Raw genomic sequence first — 15039 nt, 5'->3', positions numbered from 1 at the left:
AATAATGTTTCTACGTGTCCATTGATTTATGTACGAAATGTAGAACATTTTACAAATGTAGAAAATTATTAAAACAACAACAGTCACTAAAAGAAAATGAGAAGCCTACTTCACAAAATACAGAAACTATAACAGTGACAGCCTGTTAAAAACTCACTTTTAATGGTCAAGTATATATTAATTCATATAGATTATTTGTTTAAATAATCTCTGCCCCTTAAGTTCCATTAAGAGTTCTAATAAAAGAATAATGGAATAGGAACTTATTCAATTTTGCAGATGTTAAAAACCACTATAGATCTAAACAGAACTGTGTACTTTTTTCTTTCCAAGTATTTTCATATTTTATAGTAGCTTTTTACAATAGCAGATTATAAAAAACATCTGTGTTTAGCTAATAAACCTAGATTTCTCCAAACACATAATTCTGATAAAATCTAACAAGAAAGAAAAGAAGTAAGGAAGGAAGGAAATAAGAAAGAGAGAGACATCTTTTATATGCATGGCAATATTTTCGTCAGGCCAAAGATAAAAAGCATATGCTAATTTGCATACCTTTAATAAAAGTGTTCTAATTATAGCCTATTCTACTTACCTGTGACTTCTCCAAAGGAAAAATTCAACTCCAGGTTGGCTGTCTGCGAAGTGGAAGACCTCTATCCCTATAATCTTCCTGGCAGTTAGTATGTGTTTTCAGAAATTCCAAGCTATGTTTATTATGTGTTTATTAAAATAACAGAGGAAAGAATATAATGTTCAAAATACAATCAGATTACCTGCTGCTTTGGATTCCCTTTACCAATGTTCCCTTTTATTAGGATAGATAAGTGGGAATTAGGTTTGGTCAAGCCTTTCTGTGTAAGTTTGTATTATGAGAACTCCCAAAAACAATTTTTTAAAAAATGGACATGGGACCAGAGATAACAATCCAAAATGAAATTCGTCCAGTCTCCAGCAAAATTTGTCTTAGAGTCTAAAAAAACAACTCAGGTATTTTTCTTAAGACTAATTTTGAATGCTCATTTTGCCCTAAGCTTTATTTGCTTTTTGCAACAGCACCTAAGGGAAAACAAACTGACCATTTACAACCTAAACAATGGCTTTACAGTATGATTAAGAAATGCACCTGGCTTCACTCAAACAACAAATTTGTTTAACCTGGTGACTTTCCTGTGTCTGGGGTCAGGCAGGAGCAGTCTTGGTTGGGGGGAAGGAAAGGAGAGCAAATATAACTGACTCACTGAGAACAAAACGGTGGTACTAACGCCCCTTTGTAATGACAACTGTTTTAACAGTTTCTTGTAGGCAAGGCTATCATTTAAGTGACCCACTATAATTTGGGATGAAGCCCCAGGAAATTATGCCAACTCTAGAACAGGAGTTGCATTTCTGAGTTTACCCAGCATAATGAACCCACTGAAATGCTGAGTATTCCTTCTTTGGTACAAATTTACATCAAGGGAAAAATGAACAATTGAAAAGATTTAGCTGGAGAGGAAGAGTATCACAACATTCGCTCCCGGGAGCAGACCAGAGTTTAGTTTACTTCTTGCATCATTTTTACTATGGAAAACTTCAATCATATAAAAACATACACAGAGTAGAATGATGAACCCCTACAAACCAATAATTCAGTTTCAATAATCATCAACACATGGCCAACCTTATTTTACTGTGCCCTACCCACGTTCCTCCTTTGATTCTTTTTTAAAGCAAATCCCAGACAGCCTATACTTTATTTTATATAAGCTTTATATAAGCTTTTATTTATGACACGTGTATATATTTAACCTGAAGATCACTCCAGAAATCTCATTGAGCATGAGATGTTTAAACCAACTTTAACCACATCTTACAAAACGTTTTACACTAACGTTTTTTCTGCCTAGAGAACGAATTTGTTCGAATATAATTGGGTAATTAAAAATGACAAAGTAACTCGAACCACAACCTTCTATTATTTTATTTATGGGGAAAAAAGGAACATTCTAATATTGAGAAAACAGTGCACGTGACTCAATCCCTGTGATTCTAGTCTTTGTGGAAACTGACCAACAAGAGACACAGTTAAAAGTAACACGGTTACCCTTGCCTGGTTGGAGCTTAGAAAATCCGGAGGAGGCAGTAAGGGACGGGAGCCAGAAGGAAAACTCTCCCCTTTCCCTTCACTACACGTATAGAGTAAGACAGAACGCCCCCAGGCTGAACCTTGGGGGCTGCAAAACCCACTCATCAAGCAGTCCAGCTACTTCACAGTAATTTATTACCGATCTGAAAGCAAAGATCAAAAGGAACTCCATCTAGCATTTTATATTCAATTCCTCACTGCCTGATGACTAATTTGTAGAGGAATGAAGTCTTCACAAGGGAAGCCAAAATCATCTGAGGTGACTTTGATACAGTGCCACGAAGGATATGAAGAGGAAGCTGGGAGAAGCTGTGAATGGCGAAGTTCCATTAAGAGTTCTAATAAAAGAATAATGGAATTTCCCTTAACTGTGAATTAAAAAAATGTTCGAAGTGGGCAAAATTTAGACAAGTCAGGCAAAACCTCTGATTTGTCATAGCCTCTTGTTGTTGCTGTTGTTAAATGTTAACTTCAGCCACTGTTGCATTTATGTTTATTAAGTGGCATCGTCTAAAAAAAAAAATGCAACTTCCCCACCAGAAATCTGGCCGATCTCATTCCTTTTGCTCTTGTACTACTTATCAGCCTGCACCTTGCGCCTGCGTTGTCAGACACGCCTGGCTCGCTCGATCGCTTCCAAACAAATTGCCATATTCTGCAAAGTGACTGATTTAACTTGAAAAATGTAACTTGAAATGATAAAATTTTTAGTCTTGTGTATCGCCGCGGTCACGTGGAATATAAACACCTCTTCTGACAAATTTCTGATGCTTAAGTCAACTGTTCACTACAGAAACACTAGAAGCGATGCAAATTCCTTCAACTTCTATGAACAACTGGCACAATTTTTTCCTCCTGAATCCAGACATTTCTGTATTCTCAAATGAGGAGAGTACTTTTCACACTACTTATTTTGGCTAGTTAAAAAATCCTTACCACATGTCTCCTTGTAGATTCATAGATAAAGATTTAAGTTTATATTAGCATTTCAACTGTGCGAATGTTTTGTTTGCTTCTGAAATCACCTCGAATTAACAGATTTACTGGAACCTTATATGATATAGAAGTTTTGTACAAGTCTCAGAATACTTTAATGTATTCCCTCCCCATGAAGATGTGGTGTTGAGCGTTTTCTTTAAAAGTTATGTTTTTTTTTTTTTAAAGAGAACTTATCTTTTACAAATATATGGTGAAATACTTATAAATGAAGAGATGTTTGAGAATTCTTCAAATATAGGAAGTGGAGAGTGTGGGTATAAATGAAACAAGACTGGACATGGGTCTATGAAACTATGGGATGGGGATGCAGGGGTCATTACACTACTCGGTCTCCTGTGTAGCAAAACTCTCGGGAGTGAATATTTCAGTTATGATTCTCGGCACTGCTTTTTGTTAGGATTTTTATTTAGAAACATAAGTTTCTGTCAGAAGCAATGGAGAATCAACAGTTGGCAGATAATATTTCAACTGTCTCTACCAATTCCAAAGCCAGGTTCGTCTACTACACTGTTTGGAAAGAAAAAACCCACCAATCAAAAAACACCCCCAAATCTGTCTTTTCACAGTCTTTGAGATTTCAGTGATGATATGTAACTAGATTTTAATATGCATAAAATAGAATTATTTTAGTTCAGAAATACAGATCTTCTCTTTTCTTTACAAGAGATAAAGAGTTAAAAAATTAAAACTGAAATATAAATGTAATTGGTAACTAGTTCAAAACCACTATATATTGGTGAAAAGTGTGCTATACATTCAGAAGGACTTCTACTACCCAGGAACACGAATAACATTCTTCTCTTACCTTGTGATCATATGGATTGTAAGAATGAAATACTTGAGAGAGATCTTTTGTTCTTTGCTTTTTCTGTGGAAGAAAACACAAACATGTGAGTACGCTGATGGCAAAAATATACACGCGTGTATCTGTCTGTCTGTATGTATCTGCTTTACAACATTGTTTACTTAGAGGTTCCTCCTTTGTGCAAGCTGAGGGGTTACACTGTCAACCTGGGACAAATGGATATAACCAGAAACCAATGCCACTTGATGGCTATGTGGATCACTGTCACAGACCAGTCAGGCAACCTCCTTCTAGAAGGTTCCATAATTAAAACTCTATTTATAATGAATGCATAATTCAGAGACTAAAATGAAGAAGAAACTATGAAAAGAAAGAAAAACATATTTAGGACACTTTCAATTTCATTGCAACACCAACTTCAGTTACTCTGAGTTAGGCACTAGCACGCATCCATTTAAACAAGCAATATGCCTACTTCAGGCTTCCTGGGCACAGCCTGGGTCTGTCTGCTGGAGTCTGCAGCTGTGAGGCTATCTTTGCTCTGTCACTGCTATATAGTGACACAGATATGTATATGTGGCACTGTTATATATATGGTGTCTCACACACAGTAGGCCCTCAACAAATATTTGCTAAACTAATGAATAAATGAATATACCTGAGTTAGGCATAAAACTATTGCATCGGTAATGATGACATGTAAGTCTCATCCACAGTTATGAACAGAGAAGCCTCTCTTCACTTCCAATGATGTTGTCATCATTAGAAGAAGCCGGGCTTCTCCACTTCCTGTTCCTCAGTGTCTGTGACAATGGAGAAGTGTGCGGTTCTCCTATGAGAGTCGACTATAAGAACCAGCTTGTTTACTAATCCACTGTGATCTGTCCACCCCACCACAGCCACCATGAGCAATTCTGTGGATGGTTCCAGACCTTCTGTGCATATATCTTCACACACAATTGATTACTATTACTTCCAAAGAAAAGGAATCATTCCGTGTACACTGTTCTGAAATTTACTTTTTTCCTCTTCACAATTTACCCTTGCCAAACTTAAATGCTTATATATCCAGCTCTGCAATCCCTTAGACAGAGTTATGAAATCCAAAAACTTCTGAAATCTGAACTTCTTTCCTGAAATGCATTTCAGTTTATAAATATAATGATAATCTTTGCACAAACATCTTTGCCAGCTTTAGTGTGTGTATTTTTTTAAAAAAAGATAAATTATGGAAGTCAGGTTGCAGGATCAAGTGGAATGCATGTTTATTACCTTGACAGACACTGTCAAGCTGCCCCCTCCCCCAAACACTAGACCGGTGTGTCCTCTCATGAAGAGTGAAAGAGAAGAAGGGATTGTGGCTTAGGTTGGAAATTCTTAATTTCTCTTTTTCGTTTATAAAGGTGAGAACATTTTTAAATTTAGAAAATAGATATTTTAAAAACAGATACTGAACATCATCCCAGCTGTTGATTATAGAATTTATTTCTTGGGCTTCCCTGGTGGTGCAGTGGTTGGGAGTCTGCCTGCCGGTGCAGGGGACGCGGGTTCGTGCCCCGGTCTGGGGGGATCCCGTGTGCTACGGAGTGGCTGGGCCCGTGAGCCACGGCCGCTGGGCCTGCGCGTCCGGAGCCTGTGCTCCGCGACAGTGAGGGGCCCGCGTACCGCAAAAAAAAAAAAAAAAAGATAGAATTTATTTCTTGCATTTATTTTTTATACATCATAGAGTTAGCCCACTACCGCGTCTTAAAATTCTGTCATGAGAGTGGCCTGTTTGTCCTTAATGCTGCCCCCATCTTGTTCCAGGTTCTACTCTGATGTTGTTAATGCTTGCCTGGTACCCATGTTTCCTAGGGAAGTGTTTCCTTCTTTAAACTCCAGCCTCCTCATGAGCACATCTGTCACACCTCCCCTACGCCACAGGTCTAGGCAGATCCCCGGCATAGGTTCTATATGACCTTGGGCAGCTACTTGGCTCGGCAGTCAGAGCCGATATGAATTAGGACCTTGTGTTAGAGTCATTTGTATACACTCACAGTTTTCCCAAAGATTAGTTCCCTACTTCAGAACTGTCTTTGGAGCCACAATTCCAGTTAGCAGTCCTTCAACTCACTTGGCCTGTTTCCACATTCTGACACCCACTAACAGTCATCTCTCCCTGCAGCTCAGCTAAAATTCCTACCTCCTCTGTCCAGCTCTGAGCTGTGCTTCTGACCACTGGGCTCGAAAGTAATCTAACACTCCTTTTCTCTAGAGAGCAGAGATGCATCTATAACAGTTTGGAAACAGTCCCCTGGCTCTATGAGCCCTGGAATCTGTTCTGAACAGGTCACTTGCCCGCCAAAGTTTTCATTAGCTTATAATTTTCTCTTTCCTTTCCACACACCCACTTAGTTGGTCTAACAGTTCTTGGCTTATACTTCAATCAGAAGAAAAATGACGGATATTAACACTTCCTTTGGTAAGAGACAATATAAAACACTGGGGAAATTTTATTTTCAGAAAGGAAATTATGCTTGAGAAGATAAAACAGGCAGCATATCAGTATCCAACCTAGGAGGCGCCCCAAGGACCAGTGAGCCCCTAAAGTGGTTGAGTTACCAGCTTGAGTTGGCAGGTGGATAAGGAGCACTCAGAGGTTCTTTTATGTGACCTTTTTATGTGGGTTTGGAGTTTATATCTTTATTTCGATAGCTAAAATCTAAATATACCTTCTATTATTTTGGGAAGAAAGTAGGGTATAAATAAAAAGCAAATAACACTATTCAGACTAAGCCCCAAAAGAAGACAGTGAGGAAAGGATGCCCTTTTTTTCTGACAACAAATGTATTATATACAACTGAAGTAAAGTCTTGGCTGTGAATACTGAAGGTTATATGTTACTAGTCCAGTTAACGGAACACCATTGCTATTCTTCCTGTGAGGTCAGAGTCATATAGCCCAGAACTGTATCTTCTGGGATCCAGAATAGGGATTGACAAACGATAGCCCCTGGGCCAATCCAGCCTATTGCCCATTTTTGTAAATGAAACTGTATTGAAACACAGCCACTCTCATTTTCTTATGTATTATCTATGGCTGCTTTCACGCTACAAGAGCAGAAGTTGAGTGGTTGCAACAGAGACCCTATAGTCCATAAATCCTAAAGTATTTACTATCCGGCCCTTTATGGAAAAAGTCAGCCATCTCTCACCTAGAATCTCTATCTCTGACCATGGCCACTTCTGGCAATAGTCCCTTGACCCCCAAATCAAACGAACAACTAACGGTCCAGTAAAATTCCTTGTTTCTTCTGCTCACTGAATGAAGACAGCTCAAGAATCAACCCTAATGGATATCCTGACACACCAGGATGAACACAACAAGGAAAATAAGAATTAGCTGTCTTGCTGTCTTGTTTGTAGGATTTTGCCTTCTGGGCATTCTATATTCAGACAGAGAATGTTACAAGTTGTTTTCTAGAGCATGTTGAGATAGATGTAGGGCTTTTAGAGCCTTCTGTATTCACAACGTAACTGCGGATGGCAGAAACTCTGAGAAGAGACCCTTACTACGTTCTAGCACTAAAGCCAAGGAGAAGGTTTTGTGTACGAGTAACTAAAGCACGGTCATTACTGCTAGTGAGCCAGTTCCTCACGTGCAGACAATGTTAACAATACGAAGCTACAAGACCTGTTGAGCCTTGCTGTCAGCAGTTTTAACTGAAAGGAAAAGCTGAGCCAAAAATGGAACAGTTAGGTAGTTTCCTATTGCATCATAGTGTGTGTCTAAATTACCTCCCACTTTTTCGCCTGTTAAAATAAACATCTCAGTCATGCAACCACCTGTTAATTCTCCAAGTGTTCAAAAAGTAAACGTGTCAAACAAGTTGTGTGATGAACTTGGAATGAGGGTGGCCAAAGTACAGTGAATATGGCAAACATCTCCCCGCGAACAGTACGAGGTGTCTTCAAGTCCACCTTGTCATTAATCTCAAGGTCCTGGCCACAGAGATGAGAGGATGGTAAAAAGTAACTACATGCTGAGTCCTGCAGTCTCTGTGGGTTGCAGCTGGGTTTAAAAGATGAGGCAGTATGTAAATTTGGTAAAGTTTCTACATTTCTGACAAGCTGAACACCTGAAGATCTCTATCCTATAGGCATCTCCCGCCCATAGGAATTGTGAATTTCACTCTGCAAGGACAGAAAACACTGATGAACCCCTTTTAGATCCATGTTTACACTCCCTTTCAGACAAAACCAGACAAATTTAAAGGCCCCAAAGGAGGATTTTTAACAGTTCAGATTTCCAGATGATGTAATTATTTCAATTTTTATCAAAGGTAACAAAAGAGCTCGGATCTGAAAGACATTCCACATGTGATGAGAACCTGTATTTTGAACATGAAGTTACACAATCAACTGAGTTTTAACAGTATCCACCAATTTAACTTCTCCTGGTTCCTCAAACTAATTGTTTTCTGTGCCCATTCGCTACTTGTAGATTAAAGTTTTCTCAAAGAAAATAGTGTGATTATAAGGTAAAACTGTAATAATGCTACGAATGTCATTTCTACATATGGATTTTCAAAAATGATAAAACCTACAAGCTTTCAGAGAGTTCGATGTGCTTAAGGTATATTATAATAAAATATAAATGTTTCATCAAATCCTCATCATACTTTGTGGTAAGGAGACAAAAGAGCAAGTTTGAGTTTCATTGTACTGACTTCTGATTTCTGGTTCCGCACGTAAGGAACTTGGAAATTACCACTCTGTCCTCACAAGTAATAAGCTGAAAAGACTGAAAAACCAGAAACTCAGGGAAAACTACTGCCCTCCCCCACCTGCCCCCCTCCACCCCCCTGCAACTGGAGAGACCAACAGGCAATCACCGGGAACGCAGCTTCCCAGGGCAGAGAGAATCCCTGTGGGAACCAATGCTGGGGCAGGAAAACTGGAACTATAATTGCTGGATTGTTGGAGGCCCGGTGCTAACAACTCTAAGAGCTAAGGACTCCAATGGGATTCAGCAGTAGGGGCCCTCACGATGTTGTGAGATTTACTAGCAGAAGCTCAATGAGGTTCCCACAGTAAATATCAGAGAAAATCCCCTTGGGCTTCCAGCAGAAGGAGAGGGAAAAGGAACCATTTTGAAATACACCAGTGCACTCTGTTTTTAACAAGGTCTGCCCTCAGGAGAAACTAGCTAATCAAAACTGAACCTGCTAGGGTATTATTACCAGAGCCTAACTGACCTGGAGAATGGAATACCCAACTCCAGCCCACCTAGCCATCCTATCCCACCTAAGAGGAGAGAAAAACACCGAGAAGTGCACAGTCCAGAGGTCTAGGCTAACTAAAAGACTGACATGTAATCATAGGAATGTAGAATATTTCCCCACCTCTCACATCTTGCCACATTACTAAAGGCAGTTCCTTTTAAGCAGTACATCACATCCGACTATCAATAAAAAATCACAAGGTATGCCAAAGGCAAAAAACACCCACAATTTGAAGAGATAGAGCAAAAATCACAACCAGACATGACAGAAATGTTAGAATTATCAAAAACAATTCTGATTAATACACTAAGGGCTCTAATGGATAAAGCAGACAGCAAGAACAAATGGACAATATAAGCAGAGAGATGGAAATCCTAAGAAAGAACCAAAAGAAATGTTAGAGATCAAAAATAATGTAACAGAAATGAAGAATGGCTTTATGGGTTTATTAATAGACTGAACATAGCTGAGGAAGGAATCTCTGAGCTAGAGGATGATATATCGCTAGAATCCTCAAAAACTACAAAGCAGAGAACAAAGACTGAAAGAAAAGAGAACAGAATATCCAAAGGCTGTGGGATAACTAAAAAAGGTGTGACATATGTGGTTATGGAATGACCAGGAGGAGAAGAAAGAGAGAAAAGAAAAGAAGAAATATTTGAAACAAGAATGACTGAGAATTTCCCCAAACTAAGGTCAGATACCAAACCACAAATCCAGGAAGCTCAGTGAACACCAAGCAGGACACATGCCAAGAAAACTACACCTTGGCATATCGTTTTCAAATTACAGTAAATCAAAGATAAAGAAAAAAATCCTGAAAGAAGCCAGAGGGGGAAAAACACATTACCTATAGACAACAAAGGTAAGAGTTCCATTTAACTTCTCCGTAGAAACCATGAAGGCAAGGAGAGAGTGGAGTGAAATATTTGAAGTGTTGAGAGAAAACAAAAAATCCACCAACCTAGAACTCTGTACCCTGCAAAATTATCTCTCAAAAATGAAGGAACAATGAAGACTTTTTCAGACAAACTGAGGCAATTTGCTGCCAGTAGACCTGCCTTGCAAGAAATGTTAAAAGGAGTTCTTTAGAGAAAAGAAAACAATATATACCAGAAATCTGAATCTACATAAAGAAAGCAAGAGCACTGAGGAAGGAATAAGTGAAAGGGAAATAACTTTTATTTTTCTTATTCTTAATTGATCTAATAGATAACAGATAAAATAATAATAGCAACAATGTATTTGATTATGTATGCGTAAGTATATGTGAAATACATTACAGCAATGATACAAGGGATGGGAGGAAGGCATTAGGGTTATTTTGTTATTACAAGGTATTCATACTACCTGTGAAGTTTTATCATCCTATGTAAAAGTGGATTTCTTTTACTTGGACTAGTTGTAAATGTATATTGCAGATTCTAGGGCAACCACTAAAATAAGTTGTTCTTTTTGTTTTTGTTTTTTTAAAGTATAAATGATATGCTAAGAAAGGAGAGTTTCAACACACTTATTTTTTCCTGCTCCCTTTCGGGCAGAGAGCCTAAGAAGCGGTTAACCGATTAAGTGGCGAGTCACAGCAGCGAAGTAAGAATGAGAGAATAAGGAGCCCAGGAAGCTCACCAATTGGACGATCAGGTTCTGAATAGCTGACCTGTGTGTCACGCAGGGGCAATGATGGTGCCGTGGGGACTAGGAGACTGTGGCTCTAAATACATCCCAAGAGGCTGGAGTCAAAGTTCCAGGTAATAACGGCTAGGGATCAAGGACTGGTCAGTTACTACATGACACGGAAAGGACACGCATTCCACCTCAGGAACCGTATCCTGAGGCAAAAGGGTGGAAACAGCCAAGAGTTGCAAGATAATAACAAAGACTGAGAATCCAAAGGGTTGTTGGTGAAGAACTAGGAACTGGGAGAATCACAGTGAGGACTAAGGACTAAGCAAAGCAGTAAGAGACACTGAGGTCAGGGGTAAGAAATGAAGTAGCCAGGAAGCCTGCAGAGGTGAGTGCAGGCCGTGGCTCCCAAGGACGTGGTCGGAGGCTGAGGCAGCTCTGGGATCTTCTATTACGCTTCCTGCAGAGGCAGGTTCCCCTAGTCAGCGTGTGGGCAACGCGGACCCCATTAAACTCAGTCTGAAATGGGACAGCATTTGGTTGAAGAGGGAAAATAGTACGGTGTACTGGGGAGGTCAGCTTTTGATAAAAGCAGAAAGAAAAGAACTGAGTCTATAGATAGATTATGCCATTTATACTGTAAGAAAGTAGGTCGAGTATAGGAATGCTGAGGCAGAGAAGAAAGACGTAGCTTTGTTGAATCAAAGAAATGGCTAAATGATTAGAGCACACAATGATCAGATTTGAGCTGCAGAAAGAGTTTTGTTATGCTGTTAGAGATGGAGCATGGGAGCAAGGCTAGAGGCTGAAGACTGCGAGAAGAGGGTCCAGTGGTTCTGCAGAAATGACACCATCCCAAAGGCAGCGAGGGGCAAGGGGAGTAGGTGGGAAGGGCGTGAGAAAGTGCCAAGAGGCAGGACAGGCGGCACTTGGTTAGACAGGAGTACACCACAGGGGAGAGCAGAGGATGACTCCAAGATTTCTGACGCAGACAGCTGAGGGGAGAGAGGTACCCTGCACTGAGATAAGGAATCTAGACTGACAAGCAGGTTTGAGTGGTGAGGTGAGGGGGCAGGGAGTTCAGTTTTGAATACAGTGACATTTGGAGAGTTAATCTGAAAGAAGTCAGACATTAAGTGTATGGTGCTAAGAAGAGAGATGTGGTGCTAATTATCAGAAAAACGCAAATCAGAATTACAATGAGGTGCCACCTCACACTGGTCAGAATGGCCGCCATCAAAAAGTCTACACATAACAGATGCTGGAGAGGGTGTGGAGAACAGGGGACCCTCCTACACTGTTGGTGGGAATGTAAGTGGCTGTTGGTACAGCCACTATGGAGAACAGTATGGAGGTCCTTAAAAACTAAAAATAGAGTTGCCATATGAGCCAGCAATTCCACTCCTGGGCAGATATCCAGACAAAACTATAATTCAAAAAGATACATGCACCTCTATGTTCACAGCAGCACTATTTACAATAACCAGGACATGGAAACAATCTAAATGTCCATCAACAGATGAATGAATAAGGAAGATGTGGTACATATATACAACGGAATACTACTCAGTCATAAAAAACCCCAAAATAATGCCATTTGCAGCAATACAGATGGACCTAGAGTTTATCATACTAAGTGAAGAAAGTCAGAAAGAGAAAGACAAATACCATATAATCTCACTTATATGTGGAATCTAAAATATGACAAAACGGAACTCATCTACAAAACAGAAACAGAGTCGCAGACATAGAGAACAGACTTGTGGTTGCCAAGGGGGAGGGATGGACTTGAAGTTTGGGATTAGCAGATGGAAACTATTATATGTAGGATGGATAAACAACAAGGTCCTACTGTATAGCACAGGGAACTATATTCAATATCCTGTGATAAACCATAATGGAAAAGAATATAAAAAAGAATATGTATATATATGTACTGTATAACTGAATCACTTTGCTGTACAGCAGAAATTAACACAAAATTATAAATCAATTATATTTCAATTAAAAAAAAAGAAGAGAGATTTGGGAGTCATGAGCCTACTGGTGTAATTTAAAGCGGGAGAGGGGATATGATCGCATAGGGAATATAAGGACACAAGAAGATTAAGGTTAAAATCCAAGCAAATAATTCCTCTCTGACTACTGGGCCGGGTATCTGCTTTGCATTTCATATGTAGAATGAAGGAGTTGGATTAGGCCAGTGGTTTTCAACCCTGGTTGCAGGTTAGAATCACTGGGGAGCCTCTGAAGTATATGCATGCTCTGGTCCTAATCCCTAGTGATGCTGATTTAATTGGCACGGTGGGACCTACTCAAGTGTATTATTTAAAAGTTCTTGAGTTTTCCTATGAGCAGCCAAAGTTGGGAACCACTAGCCAAGCTGATCCCTAAGGTCTCTTCCAACTGTTAACGTCTATTCTTCTCTCTCAGTTCCACACTGTCTTTCAGCTGTTGCCATCCTGGGCTGTGAATTCTATCAGGCATTCCCATTCTTAATCTCATATTATGCCTATAGCTTTGCCTTATTTCCTGACCTCTTCCTTGACTTAAAAATGGACTCTATGCAGGAATTCCTCTGGGGCACGTTGAGGCTTTGGCTGCAGAGAACAGGCTGCTCTTACATATTTAGTTCCCTATGTGGTGGGAGCTTTTTAAAAATCAGTGGAGGGCTTCCCTGGTGGCGCAGTGGTTGAGGGTCCGCCTGCCGATGCAGGGGATGTGGGTTTGTGACCCGGTCCGGGAGGATCCCACGTGCCGTGGAGCGGCTGGGCCCGTGGGCCATGGCCGCTGAGCCTGCGTGTCTGGAGCCTGTGCTCCGTAATGGGAGAGGCCACAGCAGGGAGAGGCCCGCGTACCGCAAGAAAAAAAAAAAAAATCAGTGGAAAGCTAATTTAATAAATCTGAACCTTTATTTTGTTATCTATGTATAAAACATCAGAGTCTTAATTAAAAGCACTTGACATTATCAGCGCTCAATCACAACCTCACTTTTATATCGTAGGTTTTTGGCTGGTGTCCCTAAGATGATGAGAATCACTCAAGATCACCGAGAAGAAGGAAAAACAAGCCCCTGGAATTTAAACAGTTAACCCCCAAATTTAGAAATCAATTAAAAAAGTCAGTGATGTGAAGTATGTTTGGTGATCAAAAATACCCCAAGATACTCAGGTAAACACACAAACTTCAAAATATCACCTGCTTTTCCTTTATATGGTACATATATATAATACTTCTGTGTTCTACGAGAAACAACTCTACTGGGAGGATGGTAGGAAAAATAAAAATCAAGCTTTATTTATTTTTTCACCTCTCACTTTCCAGTAAGATCTGCAAGATAACGGAAATGGCAATGAACGCTGCTGGCTGGAGTCCTAAATTTCCTTCTCTCCCTCCTGTTACAGCAAATTCAAGGAGAGTTACCATGTTCTTTAGTTTCTCCAATCTTCACAGTGCGGGGCCCAGTATAACCTCCATTCTTGGAAGACACTGAAACAGCAGACTTCTGAGAGGGGACGTTAGAAAATGGGTAAGTGAATTTGTTCACCCGACTGTAATGGTGCTCAAGTAACATAACCAGGCCAACGTGGAAACGTAGCACTGATTTGAAAGCACAGCAGTGTCGGCGGGAAACTCTTCCCTGGCCTTACGGTTTCTAAAGTAACCTCAGTGGAATGAAGGGGCAATAATCAGCCTCTCGTTTTCGTAGCGCGGGAGGTGGAGGAGAAGTGGCACCATTTATCCTGGCAGATCCTCAACTAAGCAACAAATGCCGGAAGAAAATGCAAAGAGGGAATTCTGCATTAATGCAGTGGTACCTGATAAAATAAAAGGTAAGTAGCCATATCTCCTTATATCAAGCTCACCTTACTTTCTAAAGAGAACATTTGTTTGCAAGGAAAGGTCATTCTTTGAAAACAAAGGCATGGCTGGCACCTAAGGAAGGAGACTTAACCAGTTTGTGGTGCTAGGTGTTGCCGAAACGAAAAGCCATTACAAGTAGTTGGAAAAGAAACAGCCTTTCAATGTAAAACAAATCCCCGCAAAAAGACGAAGTCAAAGGGGGCTCAGCACCACACGCCACACACAACGGTTCCCTCCAAGATCCTCTGCACAGTAACTTCCGGGTGCTCCACAGTAGCACATGAGAACGTGAGTTGCTACGAATATCAATTCAGTATCACTTATCTTCACTCTGCCCTTCCAACGAACCACAAAAGA

The 15039-nt window shown here is 40.1% G+C and overlaps 1 protein-coding gene across 5 annotated transcripts in view; it reads right to left on the bottom strand.

Moving 5' to 3' along the window:
- CDKAL1 (CDK5 regulatory subunit associated protein 1 like 1) overlaps positions 1-15039 on the bottom strand; it is a 650929-nt gene that overhangs the window by 127662 nt on the left and 508228 nt on the right. For all 5 annotated transcript variants that reach the window (XM_067752107.1, XM_067752108.1, XM_067752105.1 and 2 more), the window contains one exon: positions 3933-3995. In XM_067752107.1, the coding sequence (XP_067608208.1) occupies positions 3933-3995 (63 nt within the window). The remainder of the gene's footprint in view (positions 1-3932; positions 3996-15039) is intronic.

This window comes from Pseudorca crassidens, chromosome 10 (assembly GCF_039906515.1).
Source record: "Pseudorca crassidens isolate mPseCra1 chromosome 10, mPseCra1.hap1, whole genome shotgun sequence".
Classification (NCBI taxonomy): domain Eukaryota; kingdom Metazoa; phylum Chordata; class Mammalia; order Artiodactyla; family Delphinidae; genus Pseudorca; species Pseudorca crassidens.
The sequence above is the reverse complement of the archived record's forward strand: the minus strand, read 5'-3'. Positions and strand labels throughout refer to the sequence as shown.